The sequence below is a fragment of the Rhipicephalus sanguineus genome, chromosome 3, assembly GCF_013339695.2.
Source record: "Rhipicephalus sanguineus isolate Rsan-2018 chromosome 3, BIME_Rsan_1.4, whole genome shotgun sequence".
Lineage (NCBI taxonomy): Eukaryota > Metazoa > Arthropoda > Arachnida > Ixodida > Ixodidae > Rhipicephalus > Rhipicephalus sanguineus.
Genome location: NC_051178.1, coordinates 83,845,074 through 83,857,707, shown reverse-complemented (window position 1 = coordinate 83,857,707; position 12,634 = coordinate 83,845,074). Strand labels below are relative to the sequence as shown.

The 12,634-nt window shown below is 43.9% G+C and overlaps 1 protein-coding gene across 1 annotated transcript in view; it reads left to right on the top strand.

Annotated features, from left to right (window-relative positions):
• LOC125757839 (sodium- and chloride-dependent glycine transporter 1-like) overlaps positions 1 to 11,953 on the top strand; it is a 28,705-nt gene extending 16,752 nt beyond the window's left edge. Inside the window, exons 5-8 of the mRNA XM_049414042.1 lie at positions 2,734 to 2,858; positions 7,391 to 7,503; positions 10,049 to 10,177; positions 11,819 to 11,953. Of these exons, the coding sequence (XP_049269999.1) occupies positions 2,734 to 2,858; positions 7,391 to 7,503; positions 10,049 to 10,177; positions 11,819 to 11,953 (502 nt within the window). The remainder of the gene's footprint in view (positions 1 to 2,733; positions 2,859 to 7,390; positions 7,504 to 10,048; positions 10,178 to 11,818) is intronic.
• Positions 11,954 to 12,634: the final 681 nt, after the last annotated feature.

Here is a 12,634-nt window from a genome sequence, read left to right as displayed (position 1 = left end):
TCACTGTCTTGTTTGCCATTCAATTCTTATGGCATGTGGTGACTATTCTTGTTGTGTTCGTGTCAAATGTGAGGCACGGAATGAATGAAAAAACAAATAAAGGCGTATGCGCTCAGAGGCATGACTATTACGCAAATGTTGCTGTGTTTACTCATACTGCGTCCTAATGAACGTACGATGTCAGGTGTAAAGAAGACACTACTTTTGACAGTCTGTGCGGCATTACCATAAAATTGTTGGTGAATTCGCAATAGCTAAAACGATCATTCATAAACTGCATTAGCATTTTGTTTCGAAAAGGACCACTCATGATGTAGGTATACCTTTAGTATGCGTAAGCTAACGCGACAGCACTAAAGGCGTGGCGGGGTCCCTCTGCAGTATTTCTACTTTCATTAACGTCCTTTTCCTGGACTTCAGTCTTCCCGATATCATCTGCAAAAGCCCACGAGTATCGTCTACTCCTGCACGTTCGGCATTAAAAAATTTTGGAAGCAGTAAAGTCAGACAGGTGCCATATTTTTTACCATGCTCATTTACTGTGTCACCGTTCGCGTTGGTGAGATAGAGGCCGTCGAGGCTGGTAGGCCTGGATAGTGCTAGGTAGATCAACATCAGTGGATGGCGCTTGTCGTATTCGTATACTACCTGGGCCTATGTGGCCTACGTAGCCTAGTTTACAAAGCGGCTCTCAGTCAGTCTGGCATCATCCTCGGTCAGCATGAGGCCATCGCCCAGCCTCGTATGAAATGAAGATGACACTGTGTCATTCTGGCGGACTAAGTGCACTTTACGGTGCGATGATGTGAATATCATACGTAACTATCCTTGATGTATAACTCCGGGGTCGAGCGATGCTTCAGTATAGCTTGCTGAATCATAGGAATACATATGCAATGTTTATTAGACTGCTTTAAAAGCGGAGCCAACACTGGAACCACAGACGTTAATCTGATATGACGCCTGTATCGTAGGAGTACACATCGTGGCAGTATCATGTAGTGATTATTGCTTTCTTGAAAAATTAGATAGCCAGCACCACAACTACAAGTGACCTTGCACCGACATTACGCGTGCGTAGGCTGTTTTTCCAAACCAGTTATAGACTTGGCGTGGCTCTGTGGTAGAATACGTAACTGCCACGCAGAATGGTTGGGTTCGATTCCTGTTGGGATCCTAATTTTCATTGTTTACGTTCGTCGGGTCAACGCTGCCGATGTAAGTTTTTCTTAACACTCTCGCCTTTAAGTTACCAATATCTGCTCTCGCCGTTCCTCGGTAGATATAAACTGTCGATCACCTGTGGCGCATACCCGTATACCGCGGCCCGTGTCAAACGGGTATGTGCAACGCGTGTCTAGAGGAAAGGGTTTGACGACGTACGAGACAGGATTTTCACGTTATTCATGTCATGACCCGACAGTCATATTTGTCAAATGCTCTTACCCTCCCATGCCAATTTCGGTCTACACCAAGCTAAGAAGGCGATCATGAGAGCACCCAGACGGAGGCGTCTAGATAGATAGATAGATAGATAGATAGATAGATAGATAGATAGATAGATAGATAGATAGATACGTAAATAGAAACGCTCAAAGCGCCAAATGTTCGCTAAGAAATGATTCGCGTTTAACATTAATTACTGGGAAACAGCGCTTATAAATACGCCTATGACGGACGGACCTTCGAGGTCGGCATTCCTTTACGCTTGCCGCCGCCGGGTTTTTCGCGTACGACGCTGAAATCTGTGAGTTATAAAAGCGTCGCTCTGAAGAGCACACGACGACACCAGATGCTTGATGAATTTCCCGGCGTAATATGTTGCGCCGTTCTCGGAGCTGGACCGCACATCGTAAACTATGGTGTGTTGCGACGGTATGCGAAGGCACTCTCCTCCTGCCTCTCGACAACATTCTTTCCTCTACACATCTTCGGCTTGCCTCGGAAGGGCGGCCGCAGCACTCGCCACAAAGCGCTTGCGACGTCTCGAAAGCGAAAGCCGCATTCTTCCTTTTATTTTTTACTCGAAGTATTGATCCTCCCCCGCCCCTCCCCGAAAGCTTTCTGCACCTAACGTGGTTTTGCACTGTCTCCTGGATCGCAGGCATTGCAAGCTTTCTGTACTTAGCCTGATTTGACACTGCCTCCATGGTCGGCCCACCTTCGGCCAAGCGGCGATGAAAAGTGATGACGTCATCATGTGACGTCGCGTTATGGGGCACCATGATGACGTCATGGTGATGACGATGTGATTGCGCTTTGAAGACGCGGACAGGGAAGAGACACGACACACACACTACGCATGTGTGTCCTGCCTCTTCCCTGTCCATGTCTTCAAAGCGCACCGAATTCGCCGACATGCAGAATCAACTGGCCCAATTAAGTGCGCCGTCATGATGACGTTACTCATTTTGGTGATCTGTCACATCATGATGAAGTCGTTAGCTGACGTCATTACGTGATGATAATTTTTTGAATCACTTGTGTTGACGCCGATGGCGCGGGACGCCGAAGCCTATGGTCATTTTTCGCGTTTCATGAGGCATCTGCGGCGGTAGGCCTTAATAGTAAAGCGTGCACGGAAGCATGGTGCCTAGGCTTAGTTCTCGTCTGGTTCGATGCTATTTATCAGATGTGACGAACTAAAAATTAGTGTGCGGGAAATTTAAATACAGCAGGACGCTGGCTTTTTCTTTACATGTGCTGCCTGTCACTTTTTCTTGCCTCTGTCAGGACTGCCATAAAGATAGCCGCTGTGGACATGCTCTTTGGCCTTTTCGCTGGCTTCTTCGTGTTCGCCCTGTATGGACACCTGGCTGACGCATTCGACGAGGACATCGCCGACATCGTCACTTCGGGTGTGTTGCTTTGCAAATATTTATGAAATACTAGAGGCCCGTGCAGATAGATTTACGTGCACGTTAAATAACCCCAGGTGGTCGAAATATGCGGAGCCCTCCACTACGGCGTTCCTTCTAATTATATCGTGATTTAGTAACCTAAAACCCCGCAATTATTGTTATTCAGAAATATTTATCTCGACAGGCAGCACAGCTGCCTACGAACCTGGTTTTGACGTATATTACTTTAAAAAAACGCTTAAATTTTCCTAATTTATCAACGCAACATTTGTCATCACCGCAGCTAGTAAGACACCTGAATATTCACTGCGACTGCTTTGATATAAATATGATGTGCTGTAAGTAAACTCTGCCAAGTTAAAATAAAATTAGCGTAGCTTGCACTGGAGGCTCAATGCTATAGCGACAGCGGAGCTGATGGGCATCTATGTACTCCTGCCTGTTGCTGTTTGCGAGGTTTTGCAAATTTTCTTTATTTCTTCCAGTACTTCTTTCTTTCTCTCTTCTCTGTGTATTTTGTGTATGGCTTTTTCTGCCTCTGTTTTCTATTTTATTGCGATAGCAATTATATGAACAGTCTCGGCTGGAAAATGTCCGTCCCCGTCGCCGTCATTCACCGTTCATGTATCAGTATGTATATATATAGAAAGGCCACAAAGAAAAATAATTAAGAAATTCTTTCCGACGCGCGGAATCGAACGGGCGACCTCTCACTTTGCAGCCCGCCGCGTTAGACGTTAGGCCACGACAGCACCGTCTCTCAGCTTGCTAACGGCGAGCTATTTATATACACGATGTTTGAGCATGCTTTCTTAGTGGCCACATAGATGGCGCGACGTGCGCGCGTGTTGCGCGTTTTAAAGATCGTCGCCCCGCCCCTGTGAACGCCGTTGCTGTTCGCCCTACAGGGCGTCGTCGCTTTCGTGCGCTTATCTCAAGGAAAGAAGGGGCGGCCGGTGGGGTGCTTCGTTTCGCTCGCTGCAGCGGCCGCGTTTGCGAAAGGAGCGCGCTGTTCAAACAGAAATAAGTAACAACTGTGACAATTAGTTCGCGCTCGTCTTGTGTGTACCTGTTCGTTCGTTTCGTGCGTCCTGCTTTATGTTTGAGCAGTGCGCTTCAAGTGTCGAGCTGTGACGCGTTAGTTCGCGCTCGTCCCGTGTGCGTTCTTTTCGTGCGTCCTTTGGGCTCTAGCGACGCGCTGGCAATTTCGAGCTGCTTTCCGTTCTTCGTGTTATATTACAATTTATTGCTATCGCAATCATTGCTTCGCCGTTGCGGCGAAACTGTGACTTTTTTCTTTCTTTCTTTCTTTCTTTCATTCTTTCTTTCTTGCTTTCTTTCTTTCTTTCTTTCTTTCTTTCTTTCTCTCTTTCTTTCTTGCTTTCTTTCTTTCTTTGTTTCTATATTTCTTTCTTTCTTCCTGTATCTTCCGTTTCTTTCTCTCTCTCTGCATTTATCGCTTCTCTTCCTTTCTCTCTCTTTGATTCTCTCTCTTTCTCCGCTTCTTTTGCTTTTTGTCTTTCGTTCTCTCTGTTTATCAGTTTCTCTTCCTTTCTGTGCTCTGCTTTACTCTCTCCTCTCTTCCTCACCCTCACATCTCTCCTCACTCTCACTTTCCTTTCCCACACCCTTGCAATACTATACTATACAAGGCTATGCTATGCTCTGCTAGCGTGCCTGGATAGCCGAGTGGTTAAGATGCCCGCCTTCGGTTTGTGGATACGCGGGTTCGAATCTCGCTTCGCGAATAATTTTTCTCCCTAGAAATTCTCTTTTTCTTTATCTTTATTTCTCTTTCTCTCTCTCTGTACCGCTTGTTTCACCCATCGGTGTTATTGCATCCCGCGCCGGAGCGATCAACGCACTTGTTAAGACAGCGAAGCAGAAGATGAAGACAACGACGAGGACGACGAGGGCGCGTGCCGGTCTCGCGGAGAAGGTGCGGCGCAGTTGTGGCAGTAACGGCTCCTGGGAAACGCGAGGCGCTCAGAGGGTTTTTGTGTACACACCTTGTACACACCAGTTTTCTACGGCTGGCTCAAAGAGCTTCGCTGTTAAAAAAATATAAACTTGCCACGTAGCTCGACAGAAGCAAGCCACTGTTATTTGTCGTTGCGTAGAGCAAGTCGGGCTGTTCTTTTTATTTCACCTAAATGTACAATTACTTATAATAACAAAGTCCTCAATATACGACTACCAAAAATGTCAGTAAGAAAATTGCAGGCTGCTCTTAAAAATACCCGATCGAACTCTCAGATGTAAAACCCTTTCACTGGGGCCTTTGAGGCATTGTAAATAGATAAATAAATAAATAAATAAATAAATAAATAAATAAATAAATAAATAAATAAATAAATAAATAAATAAAAGTTTTTGGCAATCTTCTCGCATCTCACGATGCGTGAAAAAGAGCTGCATGCGTGGCTTTATTTGCACTTTTTTCCATGCAATGTAAGAAGATGTATCATCCGTCATTCACCTTGCGGGCTCCAACGGAAATGATATTGCAGGTTTATTATTCCTGCTTCGGGTTTGGGGCTGGTAAGCCCTTGTTTGGCAACCAATACCAGCCTTCTTGTTAGTCCAGGTAGTATAGCGATCTTCGAGGAAAGCGTTTCGTACCGAACTTGAAACGCAGACCTGGTCAAATTCTTCCAGTATAGCGAAACTCCATTTCTTAAAAACCCGCGTGGGCATTCTTTCAAAATTCGTGCTAAAACAACGGGTAGGTAACAATCATGTCTTCATTAGCCAGACATCGTTACGAAACTTGAAGTATAGGCCAGATCGTCAGCCAATCTTATTTCCACTGAAACACGAAAGTTTCCGTTAATGATGCCTGAATTATCCGGTCCTGCATGAGCTTATTCCATTTTATACCTGCGAATTTCTTAAATTCATTCCCTTTATGAGCCTCGGCTCTGTTCTGCTACGTTTCCCATTTGTTGGCATCCACTCTGCGGTTCTCAGTGACCATCACTCCTCTGCTATACCAGTTACGTAATCCGACCTGATCCATTTTTCTTCTAATTTCAACTATAATATCAGCTAATCCTTTTCGTTCTCTGCTATACTCCGCCACTTTCTTTATATTACGCCTATAATTTTTTTCGTCCTGTAGCCCGATGTGTCGTCGTTAACGTCGTCTCAAGTTTCCTTGTTATTTCACAAGGTATGCGGCATGAGCAAGGTATATATCCAGAATCGCTGATGTTTGTCTGTATGAAAAAACTGTGGCACTTTTACGCAGGAGACGTAAAGAGCAAAAGGCCGTATGTAACAGTGACAATATCAGACCGAAAGCACTCTGTCAGTGGAAATATACATAACTGATTCACGCCTGTTATTGCGCCACAAATTATGAAAACAATTAAAAAAAAGAATACGCCTATACAATATTAAGGTATGAGGCCAAGTGTCGGAAAAAACGATTTCAAAAAGTGACACTAGATATTATTAGTCTACAATGTAGAGCACACCCTTTTCGGAGGATGTGAGCATTACAAAGCAAGTTCTATCTTTTTTAATGTTTCATAATTAAAATTTTCATTAAAAGTGCATTTCACGCGAACAGCCCTAACTCAAATTCCACTCAACAAAAAAATCTAATTTTTTGCAGAGACATAAAAGAAGCTTTGATCGGTGCAATGAACGAAAACAAATGAGATGAGATGAATACTAAAATTATAGTCATTAAATAACCAAAAAATTATGCACTAACACTATGGGCACTTTCGTATAACAGGCAGCCATATTAAATCTAGTGGCACGATTTTGTTTGTTGAGGTTCATTGCGCACCCATTAATATGATAAGGAAGTGTGTCAAGTTTTAATGAAAAATCTTTGTTGGAAAAAACGTTATAAACGTTCGTGTGCGGAAAATACCAAAAATGTTAGTTCTGAGAAAATCAAGAAAAACTATTTGAAACATGTGCAGCGCTTACACAAGGTAATCTAGAGCTCTAAAATCCTCGATATTTGTAGCTAGCTCCATCCCGGACCTTACTCTTGTGTGCCATTGCTCGAGCGGCAAATTCTCTTTTCTTTTCTAGCTTGCTTTGCACCATCAGTGCCGCGATAGGACGCTTCTGCGATGCGGTGCCGATCGTTTCTGAGGCAGGTTTTTGCAGTGTAGAGGCCCAGGCTCGAAGCCAACTTGTTTGAAAACATCAAATGTGCTTCTGTTGTCATTATTAAAATCACGCAGTGCTATTAGCGCATTATGAGAGGTTCGCACTTGACATGATTGTTAAATAACCAGCAAAGTACTACACATCAAGGTAATCTTATGATGCACACAAAACTGGCACTTTCAGTTTCGGTTTCGTTGAAGAGGGGTGGTCTAGCACTTTTGTTTGTATCTTTGGGAAGAAACTGCGTGGACAGAAACTTTATGCAGCAAACTTATGGACGATAAATTGCGCATGTAACATGACCAGAAACAAAAAAATGACATTTTGAAAAAAAAAATCGCTTTTCCACTTGGCCTCATACTTTAACAACCATTTTCATCATTAACCTCAAACAGGAATGGACTACTTGTTCGTGACATTTCCCGAGACCATAGACACGCTACCCAACAGGCGACTTTGGGCACTCGCTTTTTACGTGCTCGTCTCTACCAGTGCTCTCGGTCCTGAGGTGAGTCTGTCATAATTTGATAGAGAAATTTGTCAATGCACTCCCGAAAAACGCGAAATTAACTTAAGGTAAGGCTTTTCCAGTATAAATGTGAAACGGAGATTCATATTTATTGATGTATTACAAATATTTTCAGGGCCCGAAGTCACTACAGGAAGCAGTGGCGAAAACGTGTAAAAAATGTTACAAGGCGTCTTGCACGGCGATTTCGAAACCATCGTCTGTTATGCTGGCAATGTAGGCGGAAATGTGATCCCACGCGGCTCTTGTCTTAAGAACATACGAGTCATTCCACAATGTTTGTATCACAACATGGGAGACCCTACTTAAAGCGATCATCTGTCCTTGCCGATCTGAAACAAGGTGAAAGAAGCAGGGCGTCCTTCAAATAGCTTTTATAATTATATATTTTGTGGAAAAAGGTTAGGGCGAGATGATGTTCGACGCAGCTAAAGATCAGGCACTTTTAGCGTGCTCTTCATGGACGTGACACTGGGATGACGTGAATAATTCAATAAATGAAACGTGCTCCGCGATTGTGAATGGCTTCGATAGTTTGAGAGTGGCATGAGTTGGATCACATGCGGCGCATGCGTACTCTAATTTAGATTGTAACAATGTTTTGTAGAGTGTTAACGCCAGAGACGATGGGGCAGAGAAAGTTTCGCTGCAGATATCAGAGCATGCGGTTACACGCGTGTACCACGAAAGATTAGAACAGATGTGAACAACACCAATATAGCTAAGATTTTCAACGGATGGCATCGAACGTTATTGAAGGATTAAGTACGCGGGCAATGAGTTTGGCGTGAAACTCGCGTGATCTTACACTTAGCTGTATTGAGTGTAATTAGCCACTTTTTGCACCACTCGAATAATCTATCTGTATCGCGTTGCACGTTAAGATTGTCTGTAACTGCAATGGTGTTCTGGTAAAGTACGCAAATGTTTGCTAATATTCTGTCAGGTAAAGAGGAAACACAAGTAGGAACATCGTTAATACAAATTAGGAAAGGCAGCGCGCCTAAAACGGACCCTTGTGACACACTAGACGTAGCGCAATTAGGTGAACAAAGATTGCTAGCTCCTACATACTGGCTATGGTTGGAGAGAAATTCATTGATGCATGCAAGTACACTCGGGTCTATGTTGAGCTGGTTATGTTTGAAAATAATTAGGCCATGTGAGACGGAGTCAAATGCTTTAGCGAAATCCAAATATATAACAGCATTCAACATCAGTTTTAAGATATGCGTTAATAAATAGGCCATTAGCAAAACACAGCAACTGCGTTTCGAACGAAACTGCTATACGGAATCTACGCTCATAAGTACTAAAGAAGGAACTGAGGTTTAAGGATGAGGCCCTATTTTCACATAGCTCCATAATTTTCGTGGAAGCGCCTCCGAAGTTATTGTATAGCGTCCTTCTGGCTGCCACGCAACCTTCATAATGATACAATATTACTGGCCCTTCCAGAGGGGTTAATTCGCTCGTACCTCCCCCCACCCCCCCTCCCAGGGGCGTAGCCAGGTGGGGGGGGGGGGGGTTGGGGCGGTTCAACCCCCCCCCCCCGAAATTTTTCAGTTTTGCTTGCGTATACAAACGCGCACATACAAACGGCCCCACCACGGTGGTCTAGTGGTTATGGCGTTCGACTGCTGACCCGAAGGTCGCGGGATCGAATCCCGGCCGCGGCGGCTGCATTTTCGATGAAGGTGAAAATGTTTGAGGCCCGTGTACTTAAATTTAGGTGCACATTAAAGAACCCCAGGTGGTCGCAATTTCCGGAGCCCTCCACTACGGCGTCTCTCATAATCATATCGTGGTTTTGGGACGTTAAACCCCAGATATTATTATTATTATTATATACAAACGCACGCACGAACATACATAAAGTATGGTTGAACCCCCCCCCCCCCCCCCGAAAAAAATTTCTGGCTACGCCCCTGCCCCCTCCCTAGCTACCATGGAGTATGCTGCTAGAATTCTGCTGTGCCCAAAGTTAGGAAGAAAAGAAAATATTGTTTAACTTTAGTACCGACTCTCAGCCATCGTTGTCAGGTGCTTTCGTTCGAAAAATATACAACGCACAATGCGTCTTGCCAAGAGAGGTTGCTTCTTAGAACGAGAGAACTATGGAAGGCTATATAACGTGTAGGTTTTTTATCACGTAGCCTTCTCCGGTCATCTGGCTGATTAAATCATAAGGTTATTTTCGCATTGTCTTTAAAGTGCCAGACATAATTGTTACCCACTGGACGACCTCGGAAAGACACACACATGGAAAAAGCAACCGCAATGACATGGCTGCCTGCGTCAGGATATTGTGTCTGCTTCGTCCTTGAGTGCGGTTTCGAGTACGTCCCTTTAGCGGCAGTGATGTTTACCCTCTAAGCATAGAGCAAATCCCGTACGGCATCATATGGTCGACCTTTTTCTGACATGAAACAAATTTCACTGCATAACTTAGCAATTGATCTGCATACTTAGCCGATTTCGTGGGCTCATATATCTCATTGCCATGCGCACTGGCGTTGCGCAGCTCTGTACGTTTGGAGCCTTTGTCGGCAGCCTGGCGGATTTGCACCCCGCACTGAGCAAGAGCCCCATGACATGGGCGTTCGTCACCTGCACGGTGGCTATGGTGGCCAGTTTGCCACTTTCTTTGCGGGTACGTCTTTCCTAAGGACATTTACGTGTAATAAGCGCCCATACATAACTACCCATGGGACTAGAGATAAAGAGAGCAAAAAGATGGCATTTAATTTTGAAGCCGGGTAAGCCCAGTTAAGAACAAACCTTCTCGTTATTCGTTCTTATCTGGCCTCACCGAGCGCAAAAATGTTACTGCGGCAGTTGCGTTACCGAGCCTCACAAGAACAAAAAAGCAGCTAAAACCAGTATAATAGTATTTTGCATCAAAATATATGCAACGCATCGTGGTAACCTCCTTTTTAAACTGCAATGCCCTAAGAAAAAAAAAAGGTGTCTTTTGACTCTTCTTTTATACATGTGAGAGTCACATGTCTAGCACTCTCTCTAGAGCGTCGCATTGACTCTATTTTGGCAAGCTGTGCGTCCCACGACTCTCCTAAAGAGAGTCAACGTGAATCTCTAAAGAGGATGTCACATATGTGGCTCTCACATGTATAAAAGAAGAGTACAATCTTTTAGAGTTAAGGATGTACCAGAAGGCAATTAAATATTTACTTATGCGAAAAGCTAACGCTGATTAGCTGTTTATTCTACATTACGCAGAGTTAAGCCGTTGTCTTGTGTGGCAGGTGCTTCGGCACTTTTAATAGCCTTTCACTAATTCTACACCCTAAGGACTCTGCGTTAATATTGTTTTATCTAAAAAGAAGCTTATTTTGTTATTGCGAGCATAAGTACCACGCTCTACCGCTGCGCATGGCACTGCAATATCTTATATAAGGGATCATATACCAAAGCATCATCATTAATGATGAACCCAGCCGAAATACCTCGAGCAGTTCATATTCATAGAAGGTATCCATGCAGTTGTGAGTCGTTAATTCACTCGGCGCACGTCGAGGGTTTAAATAAAACTGCGAAAATGCACGTGTGAGCGTATACATGCGATGGAGCTCTGAGTTGTGACAGGATGCTGCAACTTCACTTTCATCGTTTGACAATTGGACCGCACAAAATGACGAGGACTGAAGGAGATAGGAAGACACGGGCGGTAAACTTTCAACTCATTTTATTCACTGAAAGACGTAGCAATATACAGCGATTTATGACATGCGCACACACAGTTACGTCCGCTCATCAGTCCAGCGGGGCAGCCACTTGTCGAAGAAAGACGTTTCTGATTGAAATGGGCAGAAGCCAAGACCAAACAGCTCGAGAGTTAATAGAAGCTTATTTTATTAGAAAGAAAAGTGATGATTGTGTCAGTCACACTTCTATCAGGTTATTTTAATCAGAAATGTCTTTCTTCGGCAAGTGGCTGCCCCGCTAGACTGATGAGCGGATGTAACTGTGTCTGCGCATGTCATAAATCGCTGTATATTGCCACGTCTTTCAGTGAATAAAATGAATTGAAAGTTTACCGCCCGTGTGGTCGTACCTCCCTCGGTCCTCGTCTATTTTGTGCGGTCACAATGTCAAACAGTAAGCAACAACTAGGCCAAGCGCAAGTTCTCCTGTTCACTTTCATAATTATGAAATGCACACTTTACATTTGGTAACCGCTGGAACTTATCCATTGTTGTGATACTGGGATGATAGGAGATACTGTTTTTTCGTCCCATCTAGTAATTGAACTTCTGTGTTCGCATACCTACAGGGCATCGGTATAGAAATTCGCGAATTCATAGAGACGTTCATCTACGGCGACCTGCTCCCGTGGATTGGTTTCTCAGAAGTCGTCGTCGTCATGTTCGCCTATGGTAAGCGTGCTGTGAGCTTTATGGTCCAGTAAGAAAAACACAGTTGCGGCGTTCAGAAAACTAAGACGAAATGTGCAATGCTCGCAAGCTGAATGAAAATGAATTTCTTAGCCTCTAAATGCAAGGCAGTGCTGTACAACTAAATATTGTTTGCATATTATTCTCAAGTGCCATTTCAACATCAGTCGATGGCCTAGCCGATTGAGAGGTTGTTTTCTGTGGTGGCTGAAATAAGCACTGCGTCTCTATTATTGAAGGAAAATTTATTACTTCCTTTATTCGTTAGAATGATGTCCTCAGCTCTACGCGACGGGGACGTCAGTCAACGTTGATGTCTTTTAATTGACTGGCCTTTCCTGTTTTATTCTGTCCTTACTGAACTTCTTGCGTGGCAATGGCCTATTTAGTAGGGTATAGTACTCCCGCTCCACATCTTTCTTTTAACATAGGTGGTTCTTACCAAACAAAACAATCATAATCATAAAGGGGTACGTGAAACAGACATTGGGCAAATCGCACTATTCACCACTGGTTCACTGAGAGAGAGAGAGAAAGCTATAGAAAGAGAGATAGAGAGAGAATATTTGAGAGAAATAATGGTAATAAAGAAATAAAAGAAAGGAATACAGAGAAAGATATAGAAAGAGAGAAAAAAGGATTCAAGAGAAACACACAGAGAAAAAAGCAGAGAGGGAAAGAGAAAAAATAAGATC